The sequence below is a fragment of the Anolis sagrei genome, chromosome 6, assembly GCF_037176765.1.
Source record: "Anolis sagrei isolate rAnoSag1 chromosome 6, rAnoSag1.mat, whole genome shotgun sequence".
Classification (NCBI taxonomy): domain Eukaryota; kingdom Metazoa; phylum Chordata; class Lepidosauria; order Squamata; family Dactyloidae; genus Anolis; species Anolis sagrei.
Window position 1 is genome coordinate 126,982,787 of NC_090026.1, and position 19,974 is coordinate 127,002,760.

At 42.9% G+C, this 19,974-nt stretch overlaps 1 protein-coding gene across 1 annotated transcript in view; it reads left to right on the top strand.

The window, feature by feature from the left end:
- LOC132779027 (vasoactive intestinal polypeptide receptor-like) overlaps positions 1-14,519 on the top strand; it is a 142,136-nt gene extending 127,617 nt beyond the window's left edge. Inside the window, exons 9-13 of the mRNA XM_060782673.2 lie at positions 942-1,008; positions 3,071-3,162; positions 8,661-8,799; positions 9,532-9,573; positions 11,950-14,519. Coding sequence (XP_060638656.2) covers positions 942-1,008; positions 3,071-3,162; positions 8,661-8,799; positions 9,532-9,573; positions 11,950-12,141 — 532 coding nt within the window. The 3' untranslated portion in view covers positions 12,142-14,519. The remainder of the gene's footprint in view (positions 1-941; positions 1,009-3,070; positions 3,163-8,660; positions 8,800-9,531; positions 9,574-11,949) is intronic.
- The last annotated feature ends 5,455 nt before the right edge of the window (positions 14,520-19,974 follow it).

The following is a 19,974-nucleotide window of genomic DNA, read 5'->3' on the forward strand; positions in this document are numbered from 1 at the left end:
CTGCCCCGGAGTGTGGTGGAGGCTCCTTCTCTGGAAGCTTTTAAACAGAGGCTGGATGGCCATCTGTCAGGGGTGATTTGAATGCAATGTTCCTGCTTCTTGGCAGAATGGGGTTGGACTGGATGGCCCATGATTCTATGATTCTATGATCTTAGTCTCCAGGGCAGCAGAAAACATGCTTGCACCCTTCTCCCTATGACTTCCTCTCATGTATTTAAACATGGCTATCATATCTCCTCTCAGCCTTCTCTTCTTCAGGCTGGACATGCCCAGCTCCTTAAGCCGCTCCTCATAGGGCTTGTTCTCCAGACCCTTGATCATTTTAGTCTCCCTCCTCTGGACACATTTCAGCTTGTCAATATCTCTCTTCAATTGTTATGCCCAGAATTGGACACAATATTATAAATGTCATTTTCTAATTGGTTCTATCATAAAAACATCAGGAAAGTTTATTAAACTGCAAAAACCTTGTTTCTGTGGGAAGAACATCATCCTGCAGCACATTTTGCTCTAGTTGTTTCAATAAATATCTCATTGAGTCTCAACCAATTCAACCTAGTTTGTAGCAGCCACAAAAACAAATGTTTCTGGAGTATAATAACTACTTTCAAAATAAACCCTGCACAATTAAACAGGAAATAACACTTTCAAACCAAGAACAGAAAGTTTTCCAAATTTAATCACATAGGGTTATAAGTCTGTTACTTCGGTTAGAAGACAATCACAAGCTGTTTGTTTGTTTGCTGGCTCTGTACCTTAATCGAATGTTTGGGTTTTTTGCAATCTGAAAGACTTATGTCCTATACTCTGTACCAAAGTTTGCACACATTTGCAGAGCTGGGATTTTTGTAAGTCATATTTTTCCATCCTCAGAGATTCATCAGACTTTCAATCACAAAAAGGATAAGCTTTTTATATGTGGTTTAATATTTTCATTTCAGTTGCTGGGACTTAATCGAATCTCATTACTGGTGGATCATCAAGACTCCCATTTTGGTTTCTATATTGGTAATGTATCTGTTTTTATCAATAGCAAGCAGAGCCTTGCCTAAAGGTGCCTCTACATCATGCATGGGCAAATTTCAGCCCTTCAGGTGTTTTGGACTCCAACTCCCACAATTCCTAACAGCCAGTGAGAGTTGAAGTCCAAAACTCTTGGAGAGAGGGCCAAAATTTGTCCATACCTGATACTGTATATGAAAAAAAGGATTTTCTCAATTAAAATGTTGTAATCCTTTAGATTTTTCTGTCTTGAGGCCATAGCATTAGAGAACCATGGAGATTCCCCATTATAAACATGACTCTTCTTCTGACCTGGGTTCCTCCTGACTAATGGAGCCTCTTTGCCGGTCTGGATCCTCGGCGTTGTGCATAGCTATGCACTGTGGGCTTGACATCACCCTACTCGAGATGTTATGTAATGCAGAGTCCCAAGTAGGTTGATGTCCGGCCCAAGATGGCTGCAGTCCTGTCATGCCTTACCTTGCAATCCACTGAACTCTCTCTCTCTGTGTGTATGTGTCCTCTCTCTCTCTCTCTCTCTCTCCCTCTCTCTCTCTGCCTGTGTCTATGTTTCTTGTTCTTTCATTATGGCAATCCAGAAAAATGCCACCCTGGATGTGTATTACTTCTGAACATCTTCCCTTTTCTGAGTCTGTACGCATAGGTGTTTTACTGCATGCAAAGGGATCTTAAAGCAAAGATTTCCAAACATTTAGAACTGTTGCAACCCAGAGCAGGAACCGAGACCATAAGATAACAATCCACCACACTTGACTGTGAGGAAAAAACAATCCCTTTTTATTGATGAAAAATGGTTACAAAATAGAGGAAAATGCAAAGTCAAAAAGCCACTGTGAAATTCAGCAGTCAGGAATATCCATGAACATCCAAAAGCAACACTGTAAGAACCTGGAACCAGTTAGCAAACCACTAATCGTACTTGAAGCACTAGAAGCCTCTTGGGATGTAGGCCACGGGAAACAGGGAAATCTGCCACGGTAATGCCTCAGTCTAAACGATGCCTGATCTAACGAGACAACCCGGCGAGAGGCACTTAAAACTGAAGAAACTATTTCGTGACACGCCTCCAGGCTTTGAAACCTGTGCTTCCTTTTCCCTTAATCTGCTTGACCTTCGCAGACTCTGCGATTCACTCCTGTTTTTCCAAATCTGTCCTTTTCTATCCTCATTAAGGAGGCCAGGTGTTAACTCCTCTGGAGAGCTATCACCGCTTGGCTCTGAAACAGTTTCACTTTCCAAGCCACTGACCTCAGAATCAACATTTTCATTACCATCAGGGAAAAATACATGTTCAGTAGCATCAGGAAATACAATCAGAGAATCAGGTTCAGGTTCAGCAATCAGAGAATCAGGTTCAGATTCAAACGCAGGCTGAACCCCAACAAGAACAGCTGGTTAATCACCACCAGCAATTGATCTTTCCCAACCGAAAGGTTGGCCATACGAGCCTGGGTCAGGGTGAGCACCTGACCTTCAGCCTAGCTTACTGTCCACCTAAGCAGTTTGAAAACAGCTGTGAGTAGAGAAATTAGGCACCCCTTAAGCATGGAGGTATTTTACATCACTATAAAAAAGCCGGCGATCAAAGAACAGGAAGGAAAGCCTGTGATCAAAAAGTCTTATCATCCTAGAGAATGGAGCGACAGCACCTCCCTATGGCTGGAATCGAGCATAACCTCCAGGAAGCCAAAGTTGGAAAAATGGCGACATATACCTCTATCTGTCTGTCTGTCCTGTATGTCTAACGGCGTAGAATGTTTGCCGTGTATGTGTTCTATGATCTGCTCTGAATCCCCTTCAGGATGAGAAGGACAGAATATAAATGCTGTAAATGAATAAATAATGCTGGTGGCGCAATTTTTAGGCATGCGCCGTTTCGCAACACAGTAATTCCGTTTTACTTTTGAGCAAGTGGCCATACCTATAATATTGTGAGTGTTTGTGATTAGGTCCTGCAAGGAAATTTCACATTTAGATGTCTTGGGCATCCAGGTTTGTGGCAAAGTCTTGATTCCCTTTTTCCCTTCTGTTTTTCTCTCCCCAACAGATAAATTTTGTTCTCTTTATCCGCATCATCCGGATCCTGGTCCAGAAACTGCACTCTCCCTACGTAGGACGAAATGAAACAAGCCAGTATTCGTAAGTCCAATTTGCTCAAGCGGCTGGTTTTTCTGCATCTGAACCTCCACCTCATCTTTAGCCTTAAATATTTATTTATATTTATTTACTTATTTAGAACGTTTAGGACCCGTTCTTCTCTACCTCCGTGGAGGGACGCAGAATGACTAACAGCAAAAATTCAACGCTAAACGATAAATAATCTAAAACAACATACATAAAACAATAGGTTAAAAATACATGTAGGATTAAAACGACTCGCCTACGGGCTGAGAAAGGCGGTATACAAATACACTAAATAAATAAATATAAAACCATTTGCCAAGTTAAAAACATTGTCCAATAACTTTAGTCTTTACCGGTCTCCGTTGACACTGCAAATGCCTGATTCCAAAGCCAGGATTTCAATTGCTTCCTGAAGGTCAGGAGGGAGAGGGCAGGCCTAACTTCATTCGGTAGATAGTTCCATAGCCGGGGGGCCACCACAGAGAAGGCCCTGTCTCTCGTTCCCATCAGACTCAACTGCAAAAGTGGAGGGACTGAGAGCAGGGCCTCTCTGGAAGATCTTAGCACCCTTGATGGTTTATACTATACATTGGAGAATTGCTGGTGACTTGTATGTCATGGGAAGGTGAATCCATTCTTGACAGCACTTCATCTCATGTGTGAGAGAAGCATCACACTGCCTTCACATTGTATTCCTTAATGTTATAAAACAAAACGCATAGTTCCTCATTCCCCATCCCACGTCATTGTGTTCTTGAAAGCATCCATTTTGAGATTTATCAAACCCTTTGAAATAGCAAAAAATCAAAATTTTGCGAGTCTTTGGGTTTGGGAACTTCAAGGTACCAAAGTAAAGATCTCCTGAAGTAGCTCAATCTTGAATGAATACATAAAATTAAAAAATACAGTTCAAGGCAAGGATCAAGAGGCTGGGTTTTTTGAGACTACCAGGGCATCACTGCTTCTTAAAAGGCCCATAGGAACACCAATTTATCCATGTCACCAAATTGATTCAATGCTGGCGAATCTGGCCGATCCCATCCTACGTGATTTTTACTCTTTTCTCCCATTTCTACGCAGTTCCTAAGCACAGGAGACCATTTCTGCCATCGTCTCTCCCCCTTGTTTCTTAACATTTTCAAAACATTTCAGTAATGGAGCATGACAGATGAAAAGGGCGGGGATCTCCTTGCGTTGTGTGATGAGCTCTGATTAACTATGATTTCAAAATATTTTAGAAGTGTGTGTGTGTGTGTGTGTTGTATAATATCCTTTGTCTCAATTTTAAAGGAGCTTTCCAAAGTTCTGAACTGCTTTCTCAAAAGAGGTTCATCATTAAAATCCAGATAGCTTCCAGTGGCTCAGTGAGTTAAACCGCAGAGCTGCTGAACTTGCTTACCGAAAGGCTGTAGGTTCAAATTGGCATGAGCTCCTGTTGTTAGCTCCAGCTTCTGCCAACCTAGCAATTTGAAAACATGCAAATTTGAGTAGATCAATAGGTACTGCTCCGACGGGAAGATAAGGGTGCTCCATGCAGTCATGCTGGCCACATGACCTTGGAAGTGTCTATGGACAATGCCGGCTCTTTGGCTTATAAATGGAGATGAGCACCAACCCCCAGAGTTGGACACGATTGGACTTAATGTCAGAGGAAAACCTTTACCTTTACCTAGGCCATAGCAACTGGTGAATTCTGGTAACTGTGATCCAAGTTACATTTCCAAGTTATGGGCTCAAATTCTTAAACTTTGGTTCTCATGCTAGAAGACTCTCATGATATTCTCCCATTAATATCAGCCTTCACAAACAATTCGGGGGGGGGGGGTTGCCAGCCCGGCAATGGGAGCTCCAGTGAATGCCACGTTCTAACCTTCACCTGCCAATAATTGTCAGGGAGCTCCATCAAAGCTGTCAGGCTGATCTGGATCCATCATACCTGCATGTATGAAAGCAAAGAGCTCTTAAAGTTCATTAGCAGCTCTTCGTGCCTTTGGGGACCTCTCACTCTAATGAAGAGTCTAGCTTGTCAAGCTTCCTTCACGTTGCACAAGAGCCTTGCTCCCAATAATAACAATGAATAGGTGGCTTCTCTGAAGGAATGCCCTACAGGAGAAGGTGATGCTCAGTTTGATTGGTAATAGTAACAATACAGTAGCCACCACCCTGTCCATGAGTTCACTTGCCATGGTTCCTTTTACCTGTGGTCAATTGTGATCCAAAAGTATTACATTGGACTCATCTACACTGATGTAGAAGACATTTTTTACTATGGCATGGATGTCCACATGACCAGGAAGAAGAAAGGGAGATTATCTGACGAGCACAGTGGGAAAGGAATAGTGCTAATGTCCTATTTGAACAGTAGACCAGTTTGAATTGAACCCAATCCAGCTTTCCAGAGTGCTCCAAAGCCATGGGATACTCCAGAGTTTCCAGAAAAATCTGGAATAACCCCCAACTTTGCCTGAAATGGAAAAAAGCTAGCTTAAACCAAAATATGATGGGACCCTGACTGGAAGTAGCTGTGCATCATGAAGACAGACAGTCTTCCATTTGAGATGAGGCTAAGGGGGTTGTCTTGTGTAGGTAAGCCCAGCCCCACTTCCCTGTGGGTTTAGTTTCCATAGTTCTCATTATTTGCAGTCAAGCATGATCCAAAAATATTATATAGTCCCTCTTTACGCACAGGTTCCCCATTATGAGCAGGTTTGCTTTCTGTGGTTTCAATCTGGTTTCCAGATTTTGATCATCTTAGTTGTCCTTCTGTGAACGCACTCCAATTTGTCAATGTCATTGAGGGTAGAAAGTGTATTTAAATAGCATGTGAAAGAGTGCCTATATCACAAAATAATTGTGGTTTGAGTGTTCAACTACAGCTTTGGAGACCATGAATTCTTGGTTAGCCATGGAAATCTTTTGGGTGATCTTAGGCACTGAAAGGCATGAATTCAGATTCACAGGCTATCTATCTATCTATCTATCTATCTATCTATCTAGACATGCTTATTGATGTTGTAGTTTATTTTTTAAACCAACAAACCTATTTAACCAACCCACTAAATAGGTTTCCATGGCTGAGCGGGCATTCAGGCCCTGGCCTCCAAGTATCCTAGCCCAACACTCAAACCACTACACCATGCTGGTTCTCAGATCATCGTATGATGTAGGGATTATTGCATGTGGGATTTGAGCTTGGATTATGACTCTGGAGACCAAGGTTTGATTTCCTGCTTGATTTAGATGACCTTAGTCAAGTTCCCAGAAAACCCCATGATGGGGTCACCTTTGGGTCACCATAAATCAGAAATGACTTGAAGGCACACAACAACGAACCTTACATAACTTCTTTAGATTGAACATCTGCACCAGCTTCCTGTTTCCAACTCAAGATAGCACAGCTCCGAAGAGCTTTGATTAAATCAGCATATGGAAAAATGTCCTCAATTTGGGTGGCGTCATCATAACGGAAACTAACACTGCGCTCTTAAGAGGGTGGAAGCAATGACTCCAGGCCTCATCATAGGATTGGCAAGTCCGGCTGCAGACCAGCAATTAGATATTCATTACCTGTGGACCTTCTGATCCTAGCTTCTGTTCCAAATTGAGAAGCAATGTAGCGGTGGTGGGGAAAAGAGGAAGACAAGGGTCCTTTGCTGACCCATAAAGCCATGAATATGGCCACCAGCTGGGGCAAAACAAGAGGAACTAATGAGATGGTGGCTTTGGAAGAGGAGAACTGAAACCCACTGCTCTGAATGTCAGGAGAAAAAGGACACAAAGCATGTGTAAAGTCACAGCAAGGATGGTTTGTAGGGAAAGAGTAGACAGCATGGACCTCTGTGATGTAGACAAGATACGATTCTGTTCAGCTGTCCCTGCAGACTTCTCAAACTGCTCTTTTTCTGACCACAAAAAAGAGTGAGTTGGCTTTCTCCCAAGACTCTCTAATGTAGTCCCTAAATGCCTTGATGCTGTCTACTCTTTCCCTACAAACTGTCCTTGGTGTGGCTTTTGGAAGATAGGCTGATCAGCCCTGGTTGGCACTTGGTTGGGAAACTGCCAGTGAATTCCAGATGCTATAGGCTATATTTCAGAGGAAGGAACTGATAGAACCACCTCTGAATATTCCTTCCCTAAGAAAACCCTAGGAAACTCATGGGATCACCAATGAATTATCTGAAGGCACATTCATTTAGCCTTTTTGGGGTCCAACGTGCCTCCCAAAGGAGCAAAAGGACACAAAGCATGTGTAAAGTCACAGCAAGGATGTTTTTTAGGGAAAGAGTAGACAGCATGGACCTCTATGATGTAGCCAAGATATGATTGTGTTAAACAGCCCCTTCAGACTTCTCAAATTGCTCTTTTCCTGACCACAAAAAAGAGTTATTTGGCTTTCTCCCAAAACTCTCTAACGTAGTCCCTAAGTGCCTTGATGACAACAGATTCCATCTTATTTTGGAAGATAGGCCAGTCAGTCCTGTTTGATACTTGGATGGTTAGCTGCTAATGAATTCCAGATCCTATAGGCTATATTTCGGAGGAAGGAACTGATAAAACCACTCCTTGCCTAAGAAAACCCTAGGAAACTTATGGGGTCACCAATGGATTCATTTAGCCTTTCTGAAGTTAAACATGCCTCCCAATGGTTTCATGTGCCCTCTAAGATCCTGGTGGACACTTTTCTCCCATTTCTGGGGTCCCCTGGAACATTTTAGGATCAGGATATACCTTTTTAAAAAAACAATAACTCGACAATTAAATTAAAAGCCAGTATGATGTTGTTGTTTGAGTGTTGGGCTTGAATTCTGGGGACCTGGGTTTGAATCCTTACTTGGCCATTAGGAAGGAGGTGGAAGATAATTGCTCTGTGACATTAGATTTGTGGTAGGCTACTCAGTCAAGTGTTCCATCCATTGATGGTGCTGCAAATAGGTGTAGACTGTACGTGTTTGCAGCAGCAGAAAAGCCATCACAGGTATTTGATTCTTCAATTTGGATATGGCTGCACTTTATGACTAGCAAAGACTGCTCTGTCCATAGTATAGAATCACAAGTTCTTTTTTATTTTTGTGGAGAAGAAGACCTCTGCATATATAAAAAGCAGGTTTTCTGCTTGGTTTCTCTTTTGCAGGGGTGAACAGGCTTTTGCCTTCAATATGCAGTTCTAGAGAGTTTGATGTGCTGTCCAGGCTTCTAGTCCGGCTGATGTAAAGGGTGAATCCACACTACAGAATTAATAGCAGTTCAATACTACTTTCAATGCTGTAGTTCCACCCTAGGAAACCATGAGATTCTTGAAGGATCTTTAGCCTTCTCTACTAAAGAGTGCTATTACCTCACCAAACTACAAATCCCAGCATTCCACAGGGTGGAGCTATGGCATTTAAAGTGGTGCCAAACTTCAATAACCCTGCAGTGTGGATACACTGAAAGTGGATAGGTGTACCTCCATGCTGCCCTTTAAATCCTTTCTCCTCTGTGGATCCATTTATCTTTTGTTTCTTTCTTCTCAGGAGACTTGCAAAATCCACCCTTCTGTTGATCCCGCTCTTTGGCATCCACTATATCGTGTTTGCCTTCTTCCCGGATGCAGTAGAGAAGGAAGTCGTAGGAGTCAAGTTCATCTTTGAGTTGGTCTTGGGGTCCTTTCAGGTAAACCATTTCCTTATAGTTCAGCTTGCACCTCAGATTGTACAGTCGGCCTTCCACATTTCCTGAAGTTTCAGGCTCAGGATCCTGTAAAAGTGAGAAAAAAGAATGTGTGTGTGTGTGTGTGTGTGTGTGTGTGTGATTCCTGAGAAAACACCTCTGTAGGAATCTCTGAGTCCTCCATTGTGACTCAATGGCTAAAGTCCACTACAGATTCCTTGATAATCTCTCTGTCCTGCAGCACAACTCTGTGGTCAGCTTTTGCCAGAAGTTTGCCATGGACCGAAAGATTCCTAGAGAGAACGTATTAATCAAATCCATGAATAATCAAATCCAAAAAAAGTTACATCCACAAATGTGGGAGGACGACTATATGTATTGCATATGGCGAAAGTGGGAATCATCCAGCTCATGGGCCGAATACATGGAAATTGGGGTTGAATTGGCCCAAAAGGCATTGGATAGCTTCCAGATCAATTGAGTGGTGAACCTGCTCCAGGCTTTAGGTTTAAAAGAGCTTTTCAAGGGACTGAGCCCTATCCCCAAAATGGATTCCACATCCTCAATAACTCCTCTGAAGTTCAGACCAAAAACCAGTATGCATTCACTATCCACTAAAATGGGAATAACAGCTAACTCCGGTAAAAGGGTCCATATTTTAATTTGTTTTGGAAGATAATGTAATACTGTTTTCACGGCTCCCGCTCTCATTCTCTGTCTTTCTTCTCTTTTTAGGGCTTTGTGGTGGCCGTCTTGTACTGCTTCCTCAATGGAGAGGTAAGATGGGGACATCCTTTGATGAAAGTTTTCCCTCTAGGATTGCACACCAATTAAAATTCTTTAGCTGATTAATCATCTGGCTTTTAGTTGCTTTGATAACTAATCCATTGATTGAATGCAATTTAACTTGCCCATTAGTTTCTTAAGTACAAAGCATAGGACTCCAAGTGAGGCACATTAGAACAGTTACAAATGAGACTGTCTCAGATATTCTCAGTGCTTGGGCTGTGTATTGTGAAAAATGGATTGGACTGGAAGGCCCAAGATGGAGGTCCTCCTGGTCAGTCAAAAGGTCAGACAGAGTATAGGGTTACAACCTGTGTTGGGTGAGGTTGCACTCCCCATGAAGATGCAGGTTTGCAGTTTGGGAGTCCTCCTGGATTCAGCACTGAGCCTGGAGCCCCAGGTTTCAGCGGTGACCAGAGGAGCTTTTGCACAATTAAAACTTGTGCACCAGCTGCACCCGTACCTTGAGAAGTCTGACTTGGCCACGGTGGTCCATGCTCTTGTTACATCTTGCATAGACTACTGCAATGTGGGCTATGTGGGGTTGCCTTTGAAGACTGTTCAGAAGCTTCAATTAGTCCCAATGGGTAGCAGCCAGATTTCTAATGGGAGCAGAATACAGGGAGCATCAGCTCCCCTGGATGCTGATTTGCTACTGAGCCCAATTTTAAACGCTGGTCTTGGCCTATAAAGCCCTAAATGGTTCCAGTCCAATTTACCTGTCAGAACATATCTCCTCATATGAGCCTACGAGAACTTTAAGATAATTGGGGAGGCCCTGCTCTCAGTCCCAACCTCTACTCTCGGTCCCAATGCGATTGGTGGGGATGAGAGACAGAGCCTTCTCAGTGATGGTCTTTCCATTTTGGAACTCCCTCCCCAGTGATATCAGGCAGGTCTCGTCCCTTCTAGTTTTTAGGAAAAAGTTAAAGACATGGCTTTGCACACAAGCATTCAAAGAATGAGTGACTATGTACAGGCTTCGACTTATTATTATTATTATTATTATTATTATTATTATTATTAATACCCCACCACCATCTCCCCAAGGAGACTCGGGGCGGCTTACATGAGGCCAAGCCCAGCACTGGGACTGTGGCGCAGCTGTCTGAGTGTCAGCTGCATTAAGATCACTTCTGATCAAAAGGTCATGAATTCAAAGCCAGCCCGGGTCGGAGTGAGCTTCCGACCAATTGTGTAGTTTGTTGTCGACCTTTGCAACCCAAAAGACAGTTGCATCTGTCAAGTAGGAAAATTAGGTACCATCTATGTATGGGGAGGCCAATTTAACTAATTTACGAGGCCATAAAAAAGACTCCAGCAAAGCACTCCAGCAAAGCATGCGGGGAATGCGGAAGTACTTCATCAGTGTAGCAGATGGACGATGAAAGCGACAGCTCCCCTGGCAGCCAGAAAAAGTTAAATAGCCTCTGACTGTCTATCTATATCTGTTGTATGTCTTTGGCATTGAATGTTTGCCATGTATGTGCACATTGTAATCCGCCCTGAGTCCCCTGCGGAGTGAAAAGGGTGGAATATAAATACTGTAAATAAAGAAATAAATAAACAATACAATAAAGCAATACACAACAAAAAAACACAGCAGTAAATATATAAAGAAGATAAAAATAAAATACAAGCACTAATATAAATAAACACATAGGTAAAGGTAAAGGTAGTCCCCTGACATTAAGTCCAGTCATGTCTGACTCTGGGGTGTGGTGCTCATCTCCATTCCTAAGCCGAAGAGCCAGCGTTGTCCATAGACACCTCCAAGGTCATGTGGCCGGCATGACTGCATGGAGCGCTGTTACCTTCCCACCGGAGCGGTACCTATTGATCTACTCACATTTGCATGTTTTCGAACTGCTAGGTTGGCAGAAGCTAGGGCTGACAGCAGAAGCTCACGCTGCTCCCCGGAATCGAACCTGCGACCTTTCGATCAACAAGCTCAGCAGCTCAGTGCTTTAACCCACTGTGCCACTGGGGGCTCCCAAAAAAATAATAAACACATAAAACAATATAAAATCACACTATTTCAACACAGAAAATTGATCACAGTGGTTTGAATATGGATTATGAACAAGGATCTTGGACGAATGGAACTATGCACTTTATATGTTTTAATCTGTTTACTGTTTTAATGTGTTTATTAACTAATTATTAACCATTTTAATGGAGGGGGTATATTATTGTTTTTACTGTTGATTTTACCAGTATTGGATTGTACTGAAATTGTAAACCATCTTGAGTCCCCTAAGGGGGAGGAAGGCGGGCTATAAATGAAATCAATCAATAAATAATAAATTGGGGTCTCTTCTCTGAATCTAGGACTCTAATGCCTTCTGTCTTGATGTTCTTCCTCAGGTCCAAGCTGAGCTAAAGCGCAAGTGGCGCAGGTGGCACATGGAGAGGTTCCTTGGCTCCGACATGAAGTATCACCACCCGTCTTTGGGCAGTAATGGCACCAACTTCAGTACCCAGATCTCCATGCTCACCAAGTGCAGCCCAAAGACTCGCCGATGTTCCAGTTTCCAAGCCGATTCCTCTCTGGTTTGAGATCTGGAAGCAACTGACTGAAAGACAGAGAGGTGGGCTGGAAAGCAAGAAACGAGGAACCACCCAAGACTCTGGATTAAGGATGAAAACTCTTGCTGGTCTGATTTTTCTTTTTTAAGAAGAAGGGGAAAACCTTGTTCTTTGATCAATTCAAACAGGGCAATTTACTGGAACGCTGAGACCAAAATAATCAGGACCAGAAGAGATGCATCTGGATGGGTTCTTCTTTTTGTTCTTCTGAGGTTGGAGATGTTTGTAAATGTATCTGAGTACGTAGTTAATTTATGCCTGATAGGGAAGAGAGCATCTTGTTCTTGCATCGGTGGATTTCACACCAAGAGCCAGCTCTGCTTCCAGTAAATGAAGGCTGATGGAAAGGGATGCATTGTTTTGCGACCAAAGCCTTCAGGAGAAAAGACTGATGAGAAACTGGTGGTGAAAAATGGCTCTGTACCAGTAGCACCCTGAGAAATACATCTTCCCTCCAGGTAGACCTTCAGAATCTAGAGTCATCTCAACTCCAGAGCCCAATATCCTGCTTCAAAAGCAGGTTTTTGAAGCGTTTGTTGTGTCCCGAGAGGTGATTCCGAAATGTAGTCCCCTGGACTGTTGAAACCAGATGCAATGGGATCATCAAGCTTGGTGTCATTTGTTCTGGCCTTCAGCAACTCTCAGGTCACTTGGTACTTGACTTGGAGCATTGTTACTGGAGACATCAAGGACTGGTTTTGTGCATGCATAGCATGTGTTCTGCCATTGACTCACAGCACCTTCCCAACAAGGATGTGGGACTTCTGGACTTGCATGCTGCTTTTGAACCAGCTACACTGTGGGCTACTAAGTCAACAGGAATCCCTCACATTGACTGATGAGGTCAATCATATGTCCAGGCAAGCTGCTCCTGGGAGAAAAAAAAATGGTCTTCTTAGTTGGACAACCTGGGAGGGAAGATGTTTCTAAAGATAGAGGTTGGACTTCCATGACAGAGTTGAGGTTGACTTCTTCAGAGGACCTACTGTGCTGGAGAAACTGCAGATGTGACCAGGGTCTGTATTGGACTCAACTGTAAAGTAACAGGCTCAAGATCCAGAAGAGAAATGATTAACACACAAAGCAAAGTCTGTGAGCAGTCTGAACTCCAAGCAGAGAGTCAAGATCAGAAGGCCATATGTGCAACCTGTGGGGTTGGCTGATTCTTACAGAATGTCCTATTCCCAAAAAAAAAATCCCCTTACCCATCTGGAGCCTTTACATATCCAGAAAACATTTGGGTATATGATGACAGACCATACATCTGAGCACCTGAAGGTCTACTAGATCCCACACTCCAGTGCAGAAAGAGGGCGACCAACCTCATGATAGGGAATTGACTGCTCTCTCCTCCAAGACCTTGGGATCTCTCTGCCCTGGTTTGTAGGTCATGAACATGTTGTTCCTCCTTGATAGTTGATTGGGACATCTCTACGTCATTGTGTGATAGGGAGTTTTCTAGTGGTGTCATGACACTGTTGACCACCAACCAGCTTGGTTGGGAAGCTGAAGAAAATTCCATTCCTCGTTCTAGGCATCGGATTGAGTATCAAGGTTTCTAAAATCCACATCCGTCTACTACTAACAGATTCTGATGAATTATATTTTCTCTGTTTTCCTACTGGAGGGAATATTGCAACCCCATCAAGTATAATAATAGAATCATAGAATCAAAGAGTTGGAAGAGACCTTATGAGCCATCCAGTCCAACCCCCTGCCAAGAAGCAGGAATATTGCATTCAAATCACCCCTGACAGATGGCCATCCAGCCTCTGTTTAAAAGCTTCCAAAGAAGGAGCCTCCACCACACATCGGGGCAGAGAGTTCCACTGCTGAACGACTCTGATTGTGGGAAGTAAAACAAAGCAAAAACAAAAAGAGAGGGAGACTTGTACACTTGAACTTCTACATGAATTCTGCCATTACAAGAGCCTGTTTGCTACATGGAAAACCAAACATATCCTGCCCTGGATTGCCTTCATTGGAAGTGGCACCATTCTTTGCGCCATCGTCTTGTAGATATTCCTGATGTTTGCAGGACTTATGCTTCGACAGCAGGGCTGACTGAATTGCTGTGGGACACCTCACTTTCCAGAGGCAGCTTTTCTTTTGGTGTGACGGTTCTTGAGATCTCCTGCCTTTTTTTAATGACCTTTAACCCTGTGTTATTTATTCAACCACATTTAGAATTGTAAATATTGACTCCGTCCTTTTCCAAGGGTTCATCTCAAAAGAATGTTATGTTCGCTTGTTTGTTTCATTGGTTGAAAATAAGAGAGTGGGGTCGAGGGAGCAAGGAATGCTTCTTTCATTTGCGGAAAGCAAATAATAAACGGGTCTGGAAAGAGGTGGTGTCCAAACTCTGCTTTTCTCCCCTGAATCAAGCTCCCATTGTACTAAATAATTTGTGCGCTAAGTACCTGCTTGCCTAGGTACTTGATATAATGCTGTTGCAAGGTTTTAGGCTTGTTTGATCAAGAAAAAAATTGGTTCTAAACTCGCTTCATTTCCAGGGGGTGCCAGCGTTTCGAATTTCTGAGGACTTCCGAAATTTAAGATTTCAAAATTTCGAAATTTACAAAATTTCATTAATTACGAATCAATTCGTTAATGGCGGACACGATTGCCCAATGCTCTAAAAACACCTCCAAACGGGACAGGGGGAACTTCTGAAATTCAGGATGAAATTAAAATATATTAAGTTAGTAAAAATACAAATTAAAATCACTTAAAATTAATAAAATAATAAAATAATAAAATAAAATAATAAAATAAGTAATAAGTAATAAGATAATAAAATATCTCGAGGAGGAGGATGGGGAGGAAAGGCAACGCTGGCACCTTTTCTCTCCTTCTTTCCCGTCTTAATAATTACGAAATAATTGCAAAAATTTGGAAAAATTGTTTCAATTCTTAATTACTCTTCACACTATTCCTGCATGGCTCGATATTGGATTGTAAGCTAATTTAAATACGAATTAATAACGACTTTAGAAACTAACGAACACGATCAAACAAGCCTACAAGGTTTCTTCCTCAATTCCTCACAACGTCCATCTGTTTAAATATGGGAAAACATTGCCTTTTGAGAATGAGGAGCAAAGAATGCTGAGAGTAAAGTTGCATCTTCGCTACACACTCCACTAAGCTTGTGCAGTTTGAGTAAACCACAATCCATTTCAGTGTCCCAGTTTTCGGTCAGGGCCCTGATCTGTTTTTCAGGAGCCTCCCAATTTGAGGAGGGAAAATATCTGTTTTTACTCTGGGGTGCCGAAAGATTCATTTACTATCCAGCCCATTATAGAGGGGGGGGGGACTTCCCAGGTTCCCTTCCCATCATTTTAGGTGTTTAAGCTGTTTCTACTCTAGAGGAGAGACATTGCACACTTTCTCTCCAGGGCTTGAGCACACCACGTATTCTTTCCAAGGCCATTAAAGGAGACTTCTTAAAGCTGTTACTACTCTAGAAGAGGGGCACTGCAGGCAGACATGTCCATTTTTAAGGAGGCTTCTTACCACTTTCTACTCTAGAGGAGAGGTGCTGCAGACAGATGCACACCCCTTAAGGAGACTTTAAAGCTATTTCTACTCTAGAAGAGAGATTCTGCAGGCAGGCGTGCACGCATTCTTCTCTTTTGTAGGTATTTTTTAGGGATTCCTCTTCTTCAGAAGAGGAAGAGGAGCAGGGAAGTGCTCAGGAATTGGAAGAGGAATCAGATGATGAGGGTTTGCAAGTTCCCACATTTCTGGAGAGGTGAAAGGAGACAGAGCACCAACAGCCTTCAGCTAAAATAGCTGCTAGAAACGCTGAGCTAATTGGGAGACACCCTAGCACCTCCTTTGTGGGGAATTCAGGGCTATAAATCAGAAGCAGGAGCAGTCAACTTTTGCTGGTAACAACGACTCTGATGCTGATGTTTTCGCTCCAATGGAACCTGTTTCAAATCTGCTTCTGAGGATTTAGTTCATTGCCCATTGTCTGATGTAAGACTGCTGTTTCTTTTGGGACTTTATAAGAGACTTTAATTTTGTGTCTGCATTAAGACTTCCTTGCTTTCATTTTCATTTTTCAACTGCCTTTGATGTTCCCTTGTGTTTGCTGAAGTAAAGCATTTTTCTTTTATTTTTAACATTTTATGAAGGCTGTTTTTGAAGGGCAAATCAAGACAGCATTTTAAGGAGGCTTTCCCACTTCCAGGTAAGGAAGAGCAATCACCTCCTGGAGCTATCTTCCCTGGGCTTTTTCCTGGGACACTTCAGTCTCCTTTCTGCTTTGGATTTAATACTTCCCTACAGCGGTTTCTACTCTCTACTCTAGAGGAGAGGTAACTGGTACTAGTTTTCAGGGAATTAGGATTTTCTTTTTGTTTGCTGGGATAAAAAAAGATTTAACTATGATGCCAAAAAGCAAGGGAGGAGCAGAGATCAGCTGCCACTTGTTTTTGCTGAGCATGAGTTTTTGTACCAGAAGGAGGGTCCTTACCGTTTTGGGCTCCCGAAAGAAAACAGATCCATGCACAAGTCTACATTCCTCTATTGGTTTCAAACAACTTCAATTATGACAGCTCCATCTTGTGGAATCTTGGGATTTGTAGTTCCATGAGCTTCTTAAGACTGCTGCTATAATCCACTCACTTGAACTACAGTTCCCAAGAAGACTGAGAAGGAAGCTGCTATTCCACAGAAGTTGTATGATTGCCAATACCAGATGCATTATTATTATCACACCCCTCTTAATTTGCACAATTATGCTAATTTGCCAATCTGTGGTCCAGTATTTGCATCTGCCTCCCTCGTGTGATCCCGCCTTCTTGCACTGCTCCATATTTTTTTTTATTATTTTGAAAAGCAACCTTGCAGTTCTAGGAATGAAGGCAAATATTACTATAAAAAATACAATAAACAGTTTGGGAATAGTGAGGAGGAGTAGGAAAGAAATGTCACTTTACTGCTGGGATGCCAGCACTGAAGTGGAACAAGCCCAAGGAAGATGGAATCATAGAATCCTAGAGTTGGAAGAGACCTCGTGAGCCATTTGGTCCAACCCCATTCTGCCAAGAAGCAGGAAAATTGCATTTAAAGCACCCCTGACAGATGGCCATCAAGCCTCTGCTTAAAAGCCTCCAAAGCCTCCACCACACTCTGGGGCAGAGAGTTCCACTGCTGAACAGCTCTCCCAGTTAGGAAGTTCTTCCTAATGTTCAGATGGAATCTACTTTCCTGTAGCTTTTTAAATATTCTTTATTAGAAGTTTTTGAAACAAACAATTAAAATAGATTTGGGTAGAACTCATAGGTAAGAGGGGGAAGATGGGCAAGGGGAAAAAGAAGGGGAGGAGAATCATTTCCAAAAGCTTGCTGGAACCACCGGGTCTTCAGATCCTTGCAGAATATTTATTTATTTATTTATTTCATTTACTTATACCCCGCCCTTCTCACCCCGGGGGGGACTCAGGGCGGCTTACAGAGGAGGCATAATTAAATGCCTAACAATTGACAGTAATACAAATACAAAAGCAGTTCAACAATTAGAATTAAAAACATCAGCGCATAATAAAATATTAAGACAGTCTCATGCTCAGGTTCAGAGTCCATATATCCATTCCATTCCGTTGTCCTTGTCTGTCGTCAGATCCTTAATTTAACTGCCAGCGTGTCCAAAGGCTTGGTCCCAAACCCAGGTCTTTAGTTTTTTCCTGAATGCCAGGAGGGAGGTCGCCGATATAATCTCCCCGGGGAGTGAGTTAGTGACAGGGCTTGTCTTAACTCTCTGGGGAAGGCGTTCCAAAGGCAGGGGCCACCACCGAGAAGGCTTTCTCCAGAGAGTTAAGAGAATTAAATTCCACTGCTAAACAGCTCTCACAGTCAGGAAGTTCTTCCTCATGTTCAGGTGGAATCTCCTTTCCTGCAGTTCAGTGGTTCTCAACCTTCCTAATGCCGTGACCCCTGAATACAGTCCCTCATGTTGTGGTGACCCCCAACCATAACATTGTTTTTGTTGCTACTTCATAACAGTCATTTTACTACTGTTATAATCATAATGTAAATATTAGATATGCAAGATTCACTGGACCAAACTGGGCACAAATACCCAATGCACCCACATGTAAATGCTAGGGGGGTTGGGGGAGGATAGATTTTGTAATTTGGGAGTTGTAGTTGCTGGGATGGATAGTTCACCTATACTCAAAGAGCATTCTGAACCCCACCAGCGATGGATTTGAACCTAATTTGCCACACAGAACTCCCATGACCAACGGAAAACACTGGAAGGGTTTGGTGGGTATTGACCTTGAGTTTGGGAGTTGCAGTTCACCTGTATCCAGAGAGCACTGTGGACTCACGCAATGGTGGATCTGAAACAAACTTGGCACAAATACTCAATATGTGCAAATGAACACTGGTGGAGCCTGGGGAAAATAGACTTTGATTTTTGGGAGTTGTAGTTGCTGGGATTTATAGTTCATTACAATCAAAGAACATTCTGAACTCCACCAACGATAAAATTGGCTCAAACTTCCTATATGGAATCCCCATGACCATCAGAAAATACTGTGTTTCCTGATGGCCTTTGGCGACCCCTCTGACACCCCTTCGCGACCCCCTCAGGGGTCCCGACCCCCAGGTGGAGAAACACTGCTGTAGTTTGAAGCCATTGTTCCATTGCGTCCTAGTCTCCAGAGCAGCAGAAAACAAGCCTGCTCCCTCCTCCCTATGACTTCCCCTCACATATTTATACATGGCTATCATGCCTCCTCTCAGCTTTCTCTTCCGAAGGCGAAACATGCCCAGCTCTTTCAGCCGCTCCTCATAGGGCTTGTTCTCCAGACCCTTGATTATTTTAGTCGCCCTCCTCTGGACACATTCCAGCTTGTCAACATCTCCCTTCAATTGTGGTGCCCAGAATTTGACACAGTATTCCAGATGCGGTCTAACCAAGGCAGAATCGAGGGGTAGCATGACTTCCCTGGATCTAGACACTAGACTCCTATTGATGCAGGCCAAAATCCCACTGGCTTTTTTAGCTGCTGCATGACATTGTTGGCTCATGTTTAGCTTGTTGTCCATGAGGACTCAAAGATCTTTTTCACACATAGATGTGAGTTACTGATGGGTTTTGCCCATCAATGCCGCAGGATGGTTTAATGACAGGGAGGAGGTAGACTGGCTATACAATGAACATATCATTGTGTAGGTTCTTGTGGGTTTTTTGGGGGGGGAGCTATAGGGCCATGTTCTAGAGGCATTTCTCCTGACGTTTCGCCTGCATCTATGGCAAGCATCCTCAGAGGTAGTGAGGCTCACTACCTCTGAGGATGCTTGCCATAGATGCAGGCGAAACTTCAGGAGAAATGCCTCTAGATCATGGCCCTATAGCCCGAAAAAACCCACAAGAACCTAGTGATTCCAGCCATGGAAGCCTTCGACAATACATTATAACATTGTGTGATAGAGACCCCATGTCCATGCCAGTCTGCTTCCCTCGTGTGATAAAGTTCAGAACGTGAGCATTTCCTGCTTACAATTTGCAGGTCATGGGGCATACACTTCAAGTTTCAAACTATCAATGGCCTGGAACTGGAACAAATGAGATCTGGAGGTGACTTAAGTGGAACCCTCTCTTGTGTTTAGCCAAAAGCTATGATTCATTATAGAAGTTGAAATAAATGTGCTTCATGATGATGATAATGATCTAATCTTTTTGTTTTATTTGGAGCAAGAGCTTAGTTACCAAGGTGCAAAAGTCGGTAATACCTGGAAAAATGAGGAACTTTTTCACAGAAACGCAGGTGGAGCTGCTTTG